The sequence below is a fragment of the Impatiens glandulifera genome, chromosome 2 (assembly GCF_907164915.1).
Source record: "Impatiens glandulifera chromosome 2, dImpGla2.1, whole genome shotgun sequence".
Lineage (NCBI taxonomy): Eukaryota > Viridiplantae > Streptophyta > Magnoliopsida > Ericales > Balsaminaceae > Impatiens > Impatiens glandulifera.
Window position 1 is genome coordinate 65,364,392 of NC_061863.1, and position 16,118 is coordinate 65,380,509.

The following is a 16,118-nucleotide window of genomic DNA, read 5'->3' on the forward strand; positions in this document are numbered from 1 at the left end:
GACTTAGTGAGTTTCAGTTGGGTGGAGCTGATGAAATAGATTATTTTTGGCCTCTTCTCTTATCTTTAGTTTTTGATAATTTCATGTAACCACTTGATCTGAGGTATGATGAAGGAGTATGTGCTAGATTTTAGGACCGACAATATGGGTGGGTATTTGAATTGTATAGTAGCCAACTATGTGGGTATAATTTGTGACAAAGTTAGAGGAGCTAATCGTTAAATGAGTTGTGGAAGTTGTTGTTATGACAGACTATTATAATTTCTTTCTTGTTATAGCCTTGCATGATTTAACTTCATTTTTTTATTTTTTGGTTTGATTGTGAAATTGAAGCTGGGGATAGGAAAACAGTTTTCAAGATGAGGTTGGACGATAGCCAGGATCTTCCGATGCAATCGGAGGGTGATTACAATGTTAAGGTTTCTATGCATTCTGCAAAATTTGTCAGCATCTGAAAGACTCTGCGCAGTCTTGGCGATGAAGGTGATGAAGGTAATATCTTTATTTTTCATCTTTTAATTATTTTGATTTGATTTATAAATAATACATGTTTTGTGTAGTTTGTATTATCATTCATGATAACCGCTTAGTTAACTTCGCGTCAATATCTAATTGTGGAATTGACAAGCTGATATACGAGGTGATTGTATTAATTAAAATATAATTATTTATTTATGTGATTTTAAAGAATAATTTGGACTAATGTTTTATTTAACAGCCATCTGGAATCAATATTTCACATATGCTGGAACCACATGTTTCAATGTCCTTCCCCTTGGCAAGTTTGAAAAGATTGGCTGATTTTCCGTTGATGGATACTGCAATCATCAGCCTCTCTCAAAAGTTAATGCAATTAGAGTACGAAACTCAAGGCAATCAAAGTGAATTAGTCTTTTATTTAGATGGCCAAAGAGAAATTTATGGTGAAATCTATGGAGTGGGGTGATATTATGGAAGAACACACTACAAGTTACTTTTGAGGTGAATGGTTGAATATTAGGTGAATGGTGGCCACTTTTTAGGAGAGCACTGTATATTTTGTTTTTTTTACTCTTAATCAAACCTAGAGCACTTATGAAGTGGGTTGATTGGATAATTAATGAAATTTTTATTTTTATTTTTGCACAATTAGAATTTCACAGGAAGATTGGGGTGAAAAAAGTTTCTTAGTATATAAAAAAAAACTATATTTACAATTAGAATAAATTTCACATCGGAAGATGATAGGAGTTAGGGAAATTTCTTAGTGTATAAAAGAAATTTCCCCATTTGGTTTATTACACCCAATATTTGTATCCCTTCTTATTTATTAATTGATGGTCTTACTGCTCGGAGGCGTATGCAATATTTTGGCTGAACTTCGTTATCCAATTCTGTTAGTGTGTCTTTCGTTTAGTTTTTTTTTTTTTCTATCAGGTTTTCCCAACGCTTTTTTTTAATGATATCCCTCTCATGAGATTAGTGTGTGAGGTCATTGGTATGAAGAAGTTTATGGGAGGGAGTTCAAACCAATGAGATTTCCTTTTTATTATTATTATGTACCTTAATGTTTAAAGTTTCTTTGCTAATTAATTCCTATCTTTATTTTATTTAAGTTATTCTTTTTGGATCCTGACTTATTTGTGTTGAAGTCAATCCAAAACAATTAATTTATATAGAAGTTAAAATATTATATATATATATATATATATATATATATATATATATATATATATATATATATATTTGGTTGCTACTAAGTTACTACATGAGTTTGTTCTACGAATTACTATATATACATCGAACAAGTTTAGTTTTTGATGAGTCTAAATGAATATTACCACAATGTTAGACAACAAATTTTATTGATGAACTAAAACTAAGCATTAATAATAAAAATAAATTTTGATTTTAATATATGTACTTTTATGCTCTTAATTTGTTATATAAATTTATTAAAATTATTATTAATTGTTTGTATATGAAAACAATAATAATATGTTATATTTTATTATATATTCAAAGAAACATTTAGAATTTTTGTTTTTAAAAAATTAAACAAAAATAATAAATTATTATTATTTGTCAAAATTATCTGGTTCAGTTCACTTAAAAAAAAATTGTAAATATAAAATTGGCGAATAAATAAATGAAATTAATTTCTAAAATCGTTAATTCGTCTGCGTCATTGTGAAACATGGGTTACAACAAGTCAAAGAGATTGAATGACAATCGGTCCAATCGGGACAATCCAATCGAGGAGACAAATCGACAAGGTATTTTATCTGCACAACTCATGGTATATTTCTCTTGCATTTTTTATTTCTTAAATGTTTTTATTGGAATGGAATGATTCATCAGAATAGATAATGAAGATTGAAGAGACTTTACCAGCTGAACCAGGTAAAATTGTTCGCTCAATATTTTGTGTAATTGCAAATTGTTTTCTGCGTGCGTGTTCAATGTAGTATCATGCAGCAACCATGTTTTTACTTTACCTTGATAGGTAGATGACGAGCTTTTATATGTTTCAGCAACTGAAGAATATCGACTGATTCCAAAAGTTCAATTAGCTATGTGGGTATGTATGTAATCATGTTCTCTATTAAGGGATTGATTTCTGGTTTGAACTTTTCTGTGCATGAGTGTTAATATCCTGAATTTGCTTTTAACTTACTCTCCTTATTACTAAGATGTTAGTTGGTATTGCTGTATATTTGGCAGCAAGGGCGGAGCGATGTAGTCAGGGTAACTTTTTTAAAACACTGTATATATATTTATATATATTTGTTTTGAAACTTAACTGTATAAAAGAGTTCAGTCGATTAAACCTTGGCCTCTATTCTCTTACCTTAAAGCCTCACCTCTCTCATTCATCTCTATTTTTTTAACTTAGTCTTCCGACCCTCGTCTCCCTATTTCATATTCATTCTCATATAAAAGGGTATTCTCCCACTTTTAATTTTTTTAATGAAATGATACTAAACTATTTAAAAAAAAATGAGACTATTGATATAATTTTGTCATCTTTGTCCTCTAGAGCTTCGATCTATCTATTCCGGTTATCTTTGGAGCTTCTTCTATATCTATATAAGATTATTAAGTCTTGATCAATCTCTATCGGCCACACATATTTCGAATTCAAGATATATTCGTCGTTCAACGTTTATCTTAGTCATTTAACATCTTAATTCAAATTTTATTTTGATTAAAATATTTCGAATTCAAGATTTGATAATAAAATAGTATAAAATTCGAATTCAGTTCGAATTTGAATTATTCAAAATTCGAACGGAATATTAAATTCGAAATCGGTTTGGTTTTCAAATTGACCCCCAAAAAAAATCGAATAAATCAAACTGAGGAACTCGAATAACCCTAAAATCGAAAAGATAAATACCCTTACTTGTTAGGTTTCCTAAATTGAGTTCAAATTGAATTAAATTCGGATTGGGATAGGATTATCCAAAAATAAATATATTTTTTAATTTATTTTTTAAAATTTTACAGCAATATAATTTTTTTGGGTTTTTTAAAAAAAAAAACTTATTTGATTAGAAATAGAAAAAAAATAGTTTTTATTTAATTTTTATCAAATTACTTTTTATCTCTCTAAATTTTTATTTAATAATTAATTTATATTAAAAAAGTAAAAATACTTTTAATATTTTAATAGATAAATAAATTAATTAGATTAATGATTATTGTTGAGTTTTGAGATAAAAATGGAGTTTTATCTCAATAATTCTTTCGTCGTCTTGTCGATCAAATTTTTTTTTTTTTTTTTGTATTATCATATTTAATATAATATATTTTATTTTTATTCTTTTACATCACACAATCTTATCTTTTTTATATATATTTTTTTTGAGTAGCTATCATATTTAATATAATATTTTTTTTACGGTTTTTCTTCACTTAGTCAGATTTTTTTCTAATATAAATAAAAGAAATTAATTATAACCATATTATTAAAAGTTTAACAATAATTTTTGTATGAACAAGTAATTTATAAAAAAAATAATTAAACATTAATTAGTAAAATAAAAAGAAAAGAAAATAATTTTATTAATAAAAAATATTAAATTAATTATTCAAACCACACTCAATTCATTTCAATTATAAATATAATAATTTATATTACGAATTAAATAAATATAATTTAAATTTAATGCGAATCACATCTAACTTATTGTATTTAACTATATGTTCATCTTCCTGATTTGTTATCCAATTCATTTTCCCTTATATAATGGTTGTACGCCATTGTCATTGTTACCACACTTTGTGTGCGCGTTGTATTTTCTATGAAATAAAGTGCACTCACAAACTACTTAGATACATTTGATCTTCTATTTAAAATTTACTTTTTTTTTTATAAAAGTATATTTCATATTTTTACTTAATGATTTTATTTAAGATAATAGAATATTTTGAAATTATAATTTTATTTTTATTATTTAATTTATATTCATAATATATTTATAATTATTAAACTCAAAGATAATTTAAAATAAAATATTTTTAAACAAAGTTTTTTTAATTACAAATTCTAAAATTTATTATATATATAATATTTTATTTAGAATAATTATTAAATAAATGACTTATCATGATCTTGATTTCAGTTACATGTAGAAATGTAAATATTAAGAATATGTTTGATCATCGAGTTTAGTGATTTTGCTATCAAGTGTCTCTATTTAAACAAAACGTTGTTATGCGTTGACAAACTATAAATAATTTTCATGTGGGGCATTGCTATAAGTTGTTCATTAAGAGAATTTCATATAATATTTGTTGAGAGAAACTTTGGGAGTCAAATATTTCATTCAAGATCTCGTTCGTTTTTTGGATGGAGCGTTATTGAATGTGAAATAAATGTATTATATATAGAATGAGATTATTTATTTATTTTAAATTAATGTATCATTAAATTTTATAATTATAAATAGATTATATATATATATATATATATATATATTAAAATTATTAAAATAAAATTATAATTTCAAAACATTTTATTATATATTAACTTAAATAAAATTATTAACTGACAATATAAAATATATATTTTAAAAAGTAAGTTTTAAATAAAAGTTTAAATGTAGTAGATTGTAATCCCTTGTAAATTTAGTCAACTTATTAGGTAAATATAATAATATTTTTTTAGGATTTATATTATAAAAGTAATTTAATTATTCTCATATATTTTTTTAAAATCAAATATTTTATGTCCAACAAATAAATTGATGATGTAATATCACAAGCTATCAATATTACGCAGAAGACTTTAAATTTGGATTTTGTGATGTAATCTAGTATAACTTATGCATACTCATAAATCATGGTTCAATTGTCAGCTACTTTATTCAATAAGAATAAATGGTTCCCAATGACGTACACACATGCTATAATTTATAGATAAAAACTTCCATCCAATAACAATTCTAATTTTTTTTTTCATTTATATCAACAAACACTTTTTTTACTTCAATAATAAATAAATAAAAATGATTAGACATAATTATTTATTTATTTATTTATTGCTCCAGCAGCTCTTTCATTTGAGGAGTGAAATGAGGACTGTTGTTTGTGTTTGTGTTGGTGTCTTGTTGGCTTTCCCTGTACTTGTACCATTTAGCCCAAAAGAGATAATTAGCGAAGTTCAAACTACTAAGAATCGCCAAGAACCAGAAGAAAACATCCAAACGATTATGATTCAAATCCTTCCCATACAACCATCCTTTTCCATTCCCAGATATTCTCCCCGTCACCCAATTAAACAAATCCACCACCACCGAGCTCAGAAACGCCCCGAACGCCAAAGACAGTGGCGCGAAAGAAGTCGACAGCGATTTCATCCCCGCCGGCGCCTCCTTATAGAAAAATTCCATCAGACCCACCATCGTGAACATGTCGGCTACTCCAAAGATCCCAAATTGGAACGAAAGCCAGAAAAGCGAAAGGGGCTTCTCCTGCGGGGATTTCAAAGCCCTGTCTCGTCTCTTAACCTCCACAACAGCGGCGATCGCCATGGATAATGCGCAGAGGATTAGTCCGACGCCGACCCGACGGAGCTGTGGGATTCCGGCGGGGTGGCCGGTGTACTTACGGGCAAAGGGGACGAAGATGAATTCGTAGATTGGGATTAAGACGCACATGAAGAATAGGGGGATAACTGGAATGGAGGCGGAAGGGAAATCGAAGGAACCGAGATGAGGATCCATGGAGTAACCTTGCATCATGGAGAATGTTTGGAGTTGAGAAAGACATGTGTTCATTATAATTGTGCTGGCTAAGATTGGAAACATTCTTATTAGCACTTTCACCTCTTCTACTTGTGTCACCGTGCAAATCCCCTGTCTCCCCTGCACCAATTCCCCATCTTCACTCACAATAGCACCTCTCTTTAAACACCTGTGGCTCCCCTGCACCAGTTCTCCATCTTCTCTCACAATAGCAGCCCTGTCTAAACACCTGAATTGGTTTGTATGCAACACTTTCTCTTCCCATGGCTGTCTTTCTTCCTCGTCTATATCGTACAGATCCCGATCGTCCTCCGGCAACGGCAACTTTCTGTTACGAATCGCGATCACGAAAACCTATAAACAAATCCATTTAATTAATTAGTTAATATTCGAGATGGGTTTGTTTAATTTCGAGATATAACTAACTAATTAATTAACTAATTAAATAACCTGAGTTACTCTTGAAATGGGGCTGATGCCGGGAGGCTGGTTGAGATAAAAAGGCTTGCCGAGGGCGAGAAATATGAATCCAATTGTTGAAGTGATGGTTCCGATGAAGAATCCCCAATACCAACCCTTTCGAAAGCTAATCCATATGACTGCGGTGACTCCGATGATGGCGCCGAATGTGACAGAGAGCATTAAGCCGTTGAAGTAACTTGCGAGTCCCTTAGCCCCTTTAGGTTGATTCCTGTCGAATTGATCGGCTCCGAGTGGCGCCAATGATCCCCTGACCCCGCCGGCTCCCAGGGCCAAGAGGGTTAATGAGATGTAGAACATAGCCGCCTCTCCGCCTTTAACGCAGACGGGTTTGTCACATGGGTCCGGTTGTAGACCCTTTGAGTATGCTTGGATTGTGATCATTATCAAGGCCTGAAATACATAGATAGATAGATAGATATTATTGAAGTAACACGTAAGAAGTTGGAAATGAAATATGTAGAAATTGGTAGTTAGTTACGGCAATCTGAAGAAAACCGAAGGATAGACAGGTGGTGAGACGGGTGAGGTAAGTGTCGGAGATGAAAGCGCCGAGAAGGGAGAGAAGGTAAGTGGAGCCGATGTAGTTTGTTAAGGTGTTTGCAGATTGGGAGATGTCGAATTGCATGACTGTCTTGAAGTAGAGAACGAACATTGAGAGGTTGGCCACTGATCCTATGCCGTCCAAACCCGCCAGTGCTAAAAACAGAACATAAATTATTGATCAAAGAACAAAACATACTTCGAAATGGTTTGTTTGTTTGTTTGTAAGAGATCTTACTTACCATAAACGAACATACAGGCTCTGAACCCCCCTTTCCTGATTGATCTCTTCCATGGACGCAGCTCTGAATCCTGCATGTATTGTATGTATGATATATATGATGAGTATCTCTGTTAGAAAAGAAAGAAAGAAAGAAGAGAAGAGAGAAAGAGATTACATACCATATTAATTGATGTTGCTGATTCAGGGGAAGGAAGGAAGAAGAAGCAATGGTTTTTATATGAGAAGGAAGGAGTGTAGATTTCATGATAACTTTTCATCCGTTTAATTTAGTTTCTTTTAACAAGTGGTCGTTTATCCTATATTTTGTCTTTCTTTCTTTCTTATGGCCTCAAATACCTTATTTTATCACGAACTCAAATTGGACAAATTACGGATCTTTGAGGCAGCCAGTAAGTAAATACACTCCAAAGTCCAAACATGTGCATCACCAATCTTTCTTTTTTATATTTAAAAAACTAATTAAAGTAGCAGCATTTTCATCATAGATTATAGTAATTTTAACTAATAATTTATTTAAAAAATTATATTTTGACCTTTAAAAAATTATATATCGATTAAGTTTATGTATATATTTTTAAAAGCAAATTATTTTTGACGGTGCTCTAATTATTCTGATCGTTCACTTTTAGCCTTTAAATTATTTTTTAAAACAAATAACTCTTTCAACTTTTAAAAAAGTCACCAATAATCCTTTCGTTAACTTTTTAGTTAAATAAAACGATTTAAGCTTAAAATATTATTTTTATATATTATCTTTAATCATTATTATATATATATATATAATTATTAAATCAATTATATATATAATATTATATATATATATATATATGTATATTATTATTAATTTTTATATTTATATAATTATTATTTTTTTATATAATATATAAATAAAATATATATATTATTTATTTTTATCTATACATATGTATATTTATATAAAATAAAATTTAAAATAATTTATATAATATATATATATATAATTTATATATATTATCTTTAATCATTAGTTAATATTTATATAATAAATTTAATAATATATAAATTTATATTTTATATATATTTATATTTTAATATATATATATATATATATATATTAGTTTAGAGTGAATATATTGATGTAATTGTTATCTAAGAATAAATATTTTATTAATAAATATTAATTTTCTTTTATTTATAATTTTAATTAAATTCTGAAATTATTTATTAATAAAATTTTATAGAAACCAATTTACTCATCTAATTTATTTTTAATTAAAAAATTAAGTTAGTATTTAAAATTAAGTTAATAATAAATTTAAATTATTTTGAGTAAAAAAAGTATAAATATATAATTAAATAGTGAGTTATTTATTGTTAATGATTTATAAAAAAATTAAATAAGTGTAAGCATAATCAATAATATCCATGATAAAAATGGTTAAATATTTTCACCTTTTTTAAAAGTGTTATTTAGTTAAGGTTATTATCATAATCATAATTATTTTGAAAAAAAAAAAAGGTAAGAGAGATGAATATGATAAAAAGTAATTTGGTGAAAATAAATAAATAATTGAACGATTAAAAGTATAAAAAATTGTCAAATGATTTTCTTTTTTACTTTTTTTTTTCATTTTGATAGAAGTGAATATGTGAGGGAGTATATGAGTTAATTAATGTCGACTAATAATTTTATTTCAATTTTATAGAGATATCAGGTTTTCTCTTACAAAATGAATTATAATTTCGTGAAGGGCCAATGAATTTAAGTAATTTTTTGCATGATCAATTACATAGAATCTTCAAAGATTATTTTACTCACGATAATTTAAAATATTGTGACGTGAATATGTTTAATTAATTTTATGATGAAAAATATGTACCGTAAAAATACTGTGACGTGAATATGTTTAATTAATTTTATGATGGAAAATAGGTACAGTTTTGAAGAAAAAAATAAAAACAAGAGGAAGTTCTTTTTATTATTAAGATGGATTAGGGAAGTTCAAGCAAAACGTTTCACATACGTTTAGTTTTGTTTGTTTTGTGAAAGTTCGACTTACCGTTTTCATTGACAAATGAAAAAAATGCATTTTAGGATAATGGTTTAAAGGAATTAAATAATTAAGGCTTGGTTTCCACAAAAGTTCGGTCAACATGTTTCATTGACAAACAACACAATTATTCTTTTTTTTATTATGTTTTATTTTATCCATAGGCAACCTCTAACTAATTTTTATAAATTATTTAATTAAAATATTAATATTTTATTATATTTTGTAATATTCAAATAATCAAATACACATAAGTATTAAAAAAAATACAATACACATAAATCCCTCATTATCTCATATCCCTTATCAACAATGTTTCTTCGAAAACAAACAAAATTGGCTTCCTCAAACAAGTTCTTAAGTTTATATAATTCTTAAAGAAAAAGAAAAAAATAATTGTCATCTTCTCTAGAATGATCGATGATTAATGGAATTTAGGGTTAAAAAGTTAACAACACACCTCAAACTTACATGTAAGATCAGATAGCCCATTATACTTTCAAGATATTAAATGAACCCTAAATCTTGATCCAAAGGTCAATTTGATAAAAGAAAGAAAAAAAGAAGTCACTAAGCATATATGCTTTAAAGAAATTGGTCTTGTTGGGTTACAATCGACATGAGAATAGTATCAACTTAAAAACAAAATAATTTATCCCAAAATCAGTGTCTCCATATGTGTCATTCTAGATAAATCTTCATTTCATAGTAAAAGTTGTCCAATATATTCTTGCAATGTGTTTATAAGAAGACCATCATTCACATTTCATTCCAATTTTGATACTTGTCCATTCTCTTATAATGAATATTTATTGATTGGTTTATAGTACAATTTTAGGTGTTATCATTCTTCTTCAAAGTTTTCCACAAATTCATTTCTATAACATGTTTTATTAGTTGAAAAGAAACAGATTCTAGAGTGGATAAAGTGTCATGATCCTCATTTCTTTAGAAAAAAGTATTTGCCAATAACATTCGTATCGACATAACAACTCCAATTTGAGTGGGTAGTAAAACATACCAATAATGTCCTAAAGAAGGCATAATCTCTGTAATAAGAGCATATCATGAGAATCACATTCTTCAATTCACATCTTATCCTCTTTTGTTCAAGACAAGTCACCCCCATGTTATTGGATTAATCAACGTTGACATCCCTTATCAATTTTTTAAGCATAAGGATTCGAGTTTATATAGTAAGTCGAATTTAGGTCAAAATAACATCATTTAATAAAATTGAGTTCATAGAGAATCCTAGTAATAAGAGAATCCATATCAAATACCATCTTAACAAATTAATTAGAAAACAAAGAGTTCACCACTTGACAAGAGCTTCCAAGATCACTAATGAGCAGTGACATGTCATGTGCTAAATTTCACAATGGCCAGATGCAAATGGCTCAAAATGATGCAACTAAAATTAATTTTGCTCTTCAATAAGTTGGAATAGATGGATCAGCATTAGCAGCATATGCATGTATTCCACCGGCGACATTGTATACTTTTGTAAAGCCCTGAAATTGTCCGAAGAATCAGGTCTGTGAATCGAGCTCATTTGGAAATACTTTTTGGATCTGGGTAATGAAAACACTTTTTTTTTTTCTGTGAAATGTCTCATCTGGGTGTGGGTGTGGATCATATGAGATCACGTTAAGAAACATAACTTAGTTGGGCACAAATTCAGAATTTTTTATAACGGTTTCTCATCTGGATCGATAACCAGATCCAAAGAGTGTTTCCAAATGGGGCATAATAATAATAATCAAAATGGTTGTTGTATTGTCACACCTGAGTCTGCAACCATTTGGCTACTTGTAACGATCGCACCCCATGATGACACTGAATTGACAACAATGCTATCGTCAGCTAAACCCAAGAAATAACATAAATAGCGAAAAGAATGTGGCAAAGGCAAACAAGTTTAACCAACAAAATTGGTTACAAACCATAACATAAGTATCTTTTTGAGAATCAAACTTGGTAGTAATTTCCGGCCCCCAGCTTCCAAATTGACGAAGTGGAAGGACTACAAACCCTGGCAAGGATGCCTGAGCCCTGCCTCCAAGAAAATAACAGTTTATTTTTTCAGTAATTTCATTATCTATGTCAGAAAATGAAGCAGGATAATGAGTAAGTTACACTTCATCTGGTTCTCGAACATCAATCAATTGAGCTTCATCAAGAAATGACAGATCTTGCAGTTTCTCATGAAGCTCATTCGGGTGAATGTCTTTAAGTATTGATTCTTCCCTTGCACATACATTTAAGGATAACAAAACAGAGTTAGTTAACAATTGATGTTCTATCAGCATTCATCATCTAAGAAAAAAAGGGTTCATTATATATTTATCTACCTTTCAGACAAAACCTGTAGTAAGTGCCATCCAAATTTAGTTTTACATCTAACAACTTTGTTTATGGGAGCACCGAAAGCAGCCTCTTCAAACTCCGGTACCTGAAAAGATCAACAACAACAACATCGATTCATCAGCCATTTAGTAATTTTTTTCAGACAAAAACACAAAAAGAGTAAAAAAATTCAACAAAACTTTACCATTTGACCTCTTCTCACCCAACCAAGGGAACCCCCGGATTCTTTTGAGGGACAGATTGAGTATTCAACAGCTAAATCGCTAAGATCTTCGCCTGAGTAACCAACATGAAAATTATACTCAAATATCTTAATCATTTCAAATGAATTTAGAAGCTTTGTAAATGTTAGTTAACCTTGTACAATTCTTTTCTGGATCTCTGATATGATCTTACTGTCCTCTTCTTTGACAAGCAAGTGCTGTACAAGTATCTCTCTATCACCTCCGGAACTGCTGCTTTCACTGCTAAATGAAGCTGTACCATCATAAACAAAATCATAATCACAATCCCTAGTCAGAAAAGACATACAGTTATATCCGCAAGGAACGGATTAATCAATATTGGAGCTTGAGACTGAAATGGCACTGGTAAATTGGAACAGATAGAATGTAAATCAATTTGAAGAACAAGAAGAAGAGCAAATTGAAAACTAACTGACAAAACAATCTGAATATACCCGCGTCCATAAACAACAATGAGAGAAAGAGAGAGGGATGGATTGTTGTTCTCACTGACCTTTGACTCCAGAAAATGAACGACCCGCCGGCGCCATGGACGGAAGTCGTTTGAAACCAAAAAAACGAAGATGGTGCGATCTGGGTAGGGAGGTTTTGGAGGGAATAGAAAAGCCGGATGAGTTTTGGAGGTTTAAGGTAAGAGATGAGACGAAATTGTGACTGGTGACTAAAAGAGAGCTTCTGAAAGTAGCGGCGGTAGCAGGAGATGAAGCATAATAATACAAGGGTAGATGTGATGAGGACGAAGCTCCGAATAGTTGTTGGCAAATGGACCTCATCCTTTTTACCTGCTGCTGCCTCCCGAGGGAAGAGAGAGCCTGCGAGAATACAAAGAACAAACCTTTCTTTTCTGGGTCAAACTCACCAATGGACAATTTTTTCTTTCAATTTTGATAGGAATATGCTATATCCAATTCGAAGTTCATTTTCCAGTTCAACCTACTTATTTTCTTTGTTAATTGACATACAAATTTTGGGTAATGCATATTTATGATATTTTTCCTAGTGAAAGTTTCACGAATTTTCATATATATATTTAAATAATAATATTAATTAATAAAATAAAATATATATATATATATATCACCTATTTAAAATATATCAAAATATATGTATAAATATATTTTAAAATTATTAATTATAAATAAACAGATAAAATATAATAAATACTAGTATATATTCAAACATCAAACATAATAGTACAATATTTTTATATATTTATTATTTTCATTTGTAATGCTATTTATAAAATAACATTTTAAACTAATTAATATAGTTAACATAAAAAAATTATTTCTTAATTTTTATTTATTTTAAATAGTATATGTATTATAATAAAATTAATAATTAAAATTTTAAAAAATAAATTAAAACTACTAATTATTATATTTAATATTAATATTTTAAAACAATTAATTGTTTTCATAAATAAATTCATAAAATATAATAATTATTAAATACTTTATCATAATATAATAATATTTTAAACAAAAAATGTATTTAATATTAATTTTTAAAAAATTTAAGAGATGACATATTTAATTTTATAATACAAAGAATAAAGAATCATAATGTACTTTAAGAAAAATAAAATCGAATATAGTTACACAAATTCAACTACACCTAAAAATTAGTATGAGCACAAACAAAGAAGATGGGTTTAGGTCTTTGTGAACAAATTTACCTCCAAAATTGAGAATGTTGATGACTTTGGATTGTGCAACTTTTGAGCTAGAATTATAATCTTGATGAATTCAAGATTTGACTCCTGGAACAAAAACCCTAATTTGGTAGTCATTGCTTCCAATACACTATAGACCTGAATGACCCTATTGTGGTCTTTTTATTTCTCTAATTTTTTTCATTTGATCATTTAGAAGTATACATTTAAGCTCTTATCTAATTTACAAAAATGTTAATACAGGTAAACATAAAAACACAAGTAAAACCAAAAACAAGATTAAGAAACCTGTTTTTCTTTTTCTACTCTAATAGTCATCTCCCCATCTCCTCTTCCTTCTTCCTCCATCATCTTCATCCGTGTCATCCTCCTCCTCAAAGAGATCTTCAGGCGGGTCATACACAATCATGCCGGGAAAAAGCTCTAAGAAATCATCCTTCATCTTCTCCCTTAATTCCGGATATGGAACAAGTCCTTTCAACATAACACGAAAAGGCAAAGAAAGTGGAATATCAGGAGATTGTCTCATCTCTTCATATATCTCCATTGCCTCTGATGGCAATCCACTGTCCAAAAATGCTCTAACAATATCTCCAAAAGTATGCTGATCAATATGAACTTCCTCTCCCTTCAGATCATTCCAAACGCGCTTAGCTTCATCCACTTTTTTGTTCCTTGAGAGCATCATAAGCATGTCCCTATAGAAGAACATGTCCGGTCTGTACCAAATTTCTGACCTGACCACTTCGTATAGCTATTTGTGTATTCAAAACATAAAAAACACAAAATGAACCCAGCCCAAAACATATTAGCAGTTACAGAATGAAAGAAATACCAACCTTCATGGAAAGAGTTACAGAATGAAAGAAATACCAACCTTCATGGAAAGAAATACGAGGTCTTGCCTCTGGAATTCAGCCAGAACTGCAACTATGTCTGATTTCAGGAGACGAGAAACATGAGATTTCATGAATCGTTGGAGACGAACTGGGTCCAACTGTAGCCTCTTTAGTTCCTTAACAGTGAACAGCCCTTCCTTCCCAATTTCTTTCTTTCGTCTCCATATGGATAAACTTGGCCTTGATGCTGAACCGAATATAAAACGCTCTGTCCCTCCATTGAATTGACCTAATGCCTTCGTCCGGTTGAGAACTAGATGAGTTGATGAAACCCTTCTCAGCAGGTCTCTAGCCGATCGTAGCATAGTAAGAAAAGTAATCCGAAACAAAGACAGATGCTCTATAATTCCGACAACTCCAGAAGAAGCAGATGAACAGCACAAATAACTTCCTCTACCTCCGCTCGAATAAGCAGACACTAACCACTACATAGGCAAGTTCCTCTAGTTATCATAAAGTTACAAATGATATTGGTTAGTTTTGACAACTTACTTAATTTGTGCCTGGTTCTGATTTGCCAACTGACCATATATCAGATGGCAATATGTCATCAAACTTCAAAAGTATATCAGCACTTTCCTTCCTACATCTAATATAAAAGCATTTGGATTGTTAAAAAAAAGTACCATATGTTTGAAATAAAGCAGAAATCAGTAAAAGGGATAAAATGAATGATAAGCCAACAGAAGTTGAAGGAATTTTACAAATGATGCATGAAGCTGACATGATCATCTGCCACATGTCATATTATATGATTATTTGGAGTATAACTTAAGCCTGCTATCTTTTAAAAAAAAAACCCCAATATAACAAAATCACATCTCTTTGTCATGCCAATAGACGGAATAAACACAAAAGTAGGAATTAAGGTATGATGATCTGTCCTGGGTCTGAAACATTGGAATGAAGATGCTTATTCTCAAACTAACATATTAACATCACAGTTTAGCTAATTAACATAAATAACCTAATTATTAACTAAACTAACAATTCATCTATAAGCATAAATAGTTTAGGAATTAAGGTTTAACTTTTAAGAACAATAAACATACCAATACAAAAGTTCTGCACTATCGGAGACGACGGGAAACCGGAGTTTGGAAATAAAGAAGAAGAGTGCGACTTGCTGAAAAAAGAGAACAAAGAAAGAACAATGTGAAAAATTAAAAATTAAAAAGGGATGGCTACTGGGCCTAAACTTATTTTTCTTTGGGAGTATTTGGGCCCTTTCGGAGTCTTCCCAGCCCAAGGTCTTCAAATGGTCCTTCCACGAGGCCATCCCTCATATAGTTATATCATTGGAAAAAAAATTGTTATATAATTAATATATATTTAATTTAATAAATAATAATAATAAATAACGCTAAAAATAAGTGATAATAAATTTTTTGATTTATAATTT

General features: G+C 29.6%; 3 protein-coding genes across 3 annotated transcripts; all 3 read right to left on the reverse strand.

Moving 5' to 3' along the window:
• Positions 1-5,419: 5,419 nt before the first annotated feature.
• On the reverse strand, positions 5,420-7,712 carry LOC124926593 (protein NRT1/ PTR FAMILY 4.6-like). Its single transcript, XM_047466844.1, has 5 exons — positions 7,656-7,712; positions 7,496-7,565; positions 7,192-7,409; positions 6,681-7,103; positions 5,420-6,584 (listed from the first exon to the last, which is right to left on the reverse strand). The coding sequence occupies exons 1-5, from the start codon at positions 7,656-7,658 to the stop codon at positions 5,523-5,525; spliced, it is 1,776 nt and encodes a 591-aa protein (XP_047322800.1). The 5' UTR covers positions 7,659-7,712; the 3' UTR covers positions 5,420-5,522.
• Positions 7,713-10,733: 3,021 nt separating this feature from the next.
• Positions 10,734-13,032, reverse strand: LOC124925905 (rhodanese-like/PpiC domain-containing protein 12, chloroplastic). The gene is made up of 8 exons (XM_047466031.1): positions 12,636-13,032; positions 12,255-12,374; positions 12,082-12,173; positions 11,882-11,982; positions 11,667-11,777; positions 11,474-11,582; positions 11,316-11,366; positions 10,734-11,041 (listed from the first exon to the last, which is right to left on the reverse strand). The coding sequence occupies exons 1-8, from the start codon at positions 12,913-12,915 to the stop codon at positions 10,961-10,963; spliced, it is 945 nt and encodes a 314-aa protein (XP_047321987.1). The 5' UTR covers positions 12,916-13,032; the 3' UTR covers positions 10,734-10,960.
• A 989-nt stretch (positions 13,033-14,021) lies between these two features.
• On the reverse strand, positions 14,022-15,833 carry LOC124926159 (pentatricopeptide repeat-containing protein At1g62350). Its single transcript, XM_047466337.1, has 4 exons — positions 15,769-15,833; positions 15,209-15,305; positions 14,695-15,141; positions 14,022-14,571 (listed from the first exon to the last, which is right to left on the reverse strand). Exons 3-4 carry the CDS (start codon positions 15,019-15,021, stop codon positions 14,125-14,127), a joined length of 774 nt encoding a protein of 257 aa, XP_047322293.1. The 5' UTR covers positions 15,022-15,141; positions 15,209-15,305; positions 15,769-15,833; the 3' UTR covers positions 14,022-14,124.
• Between the last annotated feature and the right edge of the window lie 285 nt (positions 15,834-16,118).

What these genes read in the sequence shown, in the direction of transcription:
- LOC124926593 (XM_047466844.1), bottom strand. An exon ending in TCGGTTTTCTTCAGATTGCC is followed by an intron (nt 7,104 to 7,191) that starts GTAACTAACTAC and finishes TATGTATTTCAG; the next exon opens with GCCTTGATAATGATCACAAT. An exon ending in CCATTTCAAGAGTAACTCAG is followed by an intron (nt 6,585 to 6,680) that starts GTTATTTAATTA and finishes ATTTGTTTATAG; the next exon opens with GTTTTCGTGATCGCGATTCG.
- LOC124925905 (XM_047466031.1), bottom strand. Translation starts at nt 12,915, where the DNA reads ATGAGGTCCATTTGCCAACAACTATTCGGAGCTTCGTCCTCATCACAT. An exon ending in TTCATTTTCTGGAGTCAAAG is followed by an intron (nt 12,375 to 12,635) that starts GTCAGTGAGAAC and finishes ATGATGGTACAG; the next exon opens with CTTCATTTAGCAGTGAAAGC. An exon ending in CCAAATGGTTGCAGACTCAG is followed by an intron (nt 11,042 to 11,315) that starts GTGTGACAATAC and finishes GGACAATTTCAG; the next exon opens with GGCTTTACAAAAGTATACAA.
- LOC124926159 (XM_047466337.1), bottom strand. Translation starts at nt 15,021, where the DNA reads ATGCTACGATCGGCTAGAGACCTGCTGAGAAGGGTTTCATCAACTCAT. An exon ending in TCGTATTTCTTTCCATGAAG is followed by an intron (nt 14,572 to 14,694) that starts GTTGGTATTTCT and finishes ATACACAAATAG; the next exon opens with CTATACGAAGTGGTCAGGTC.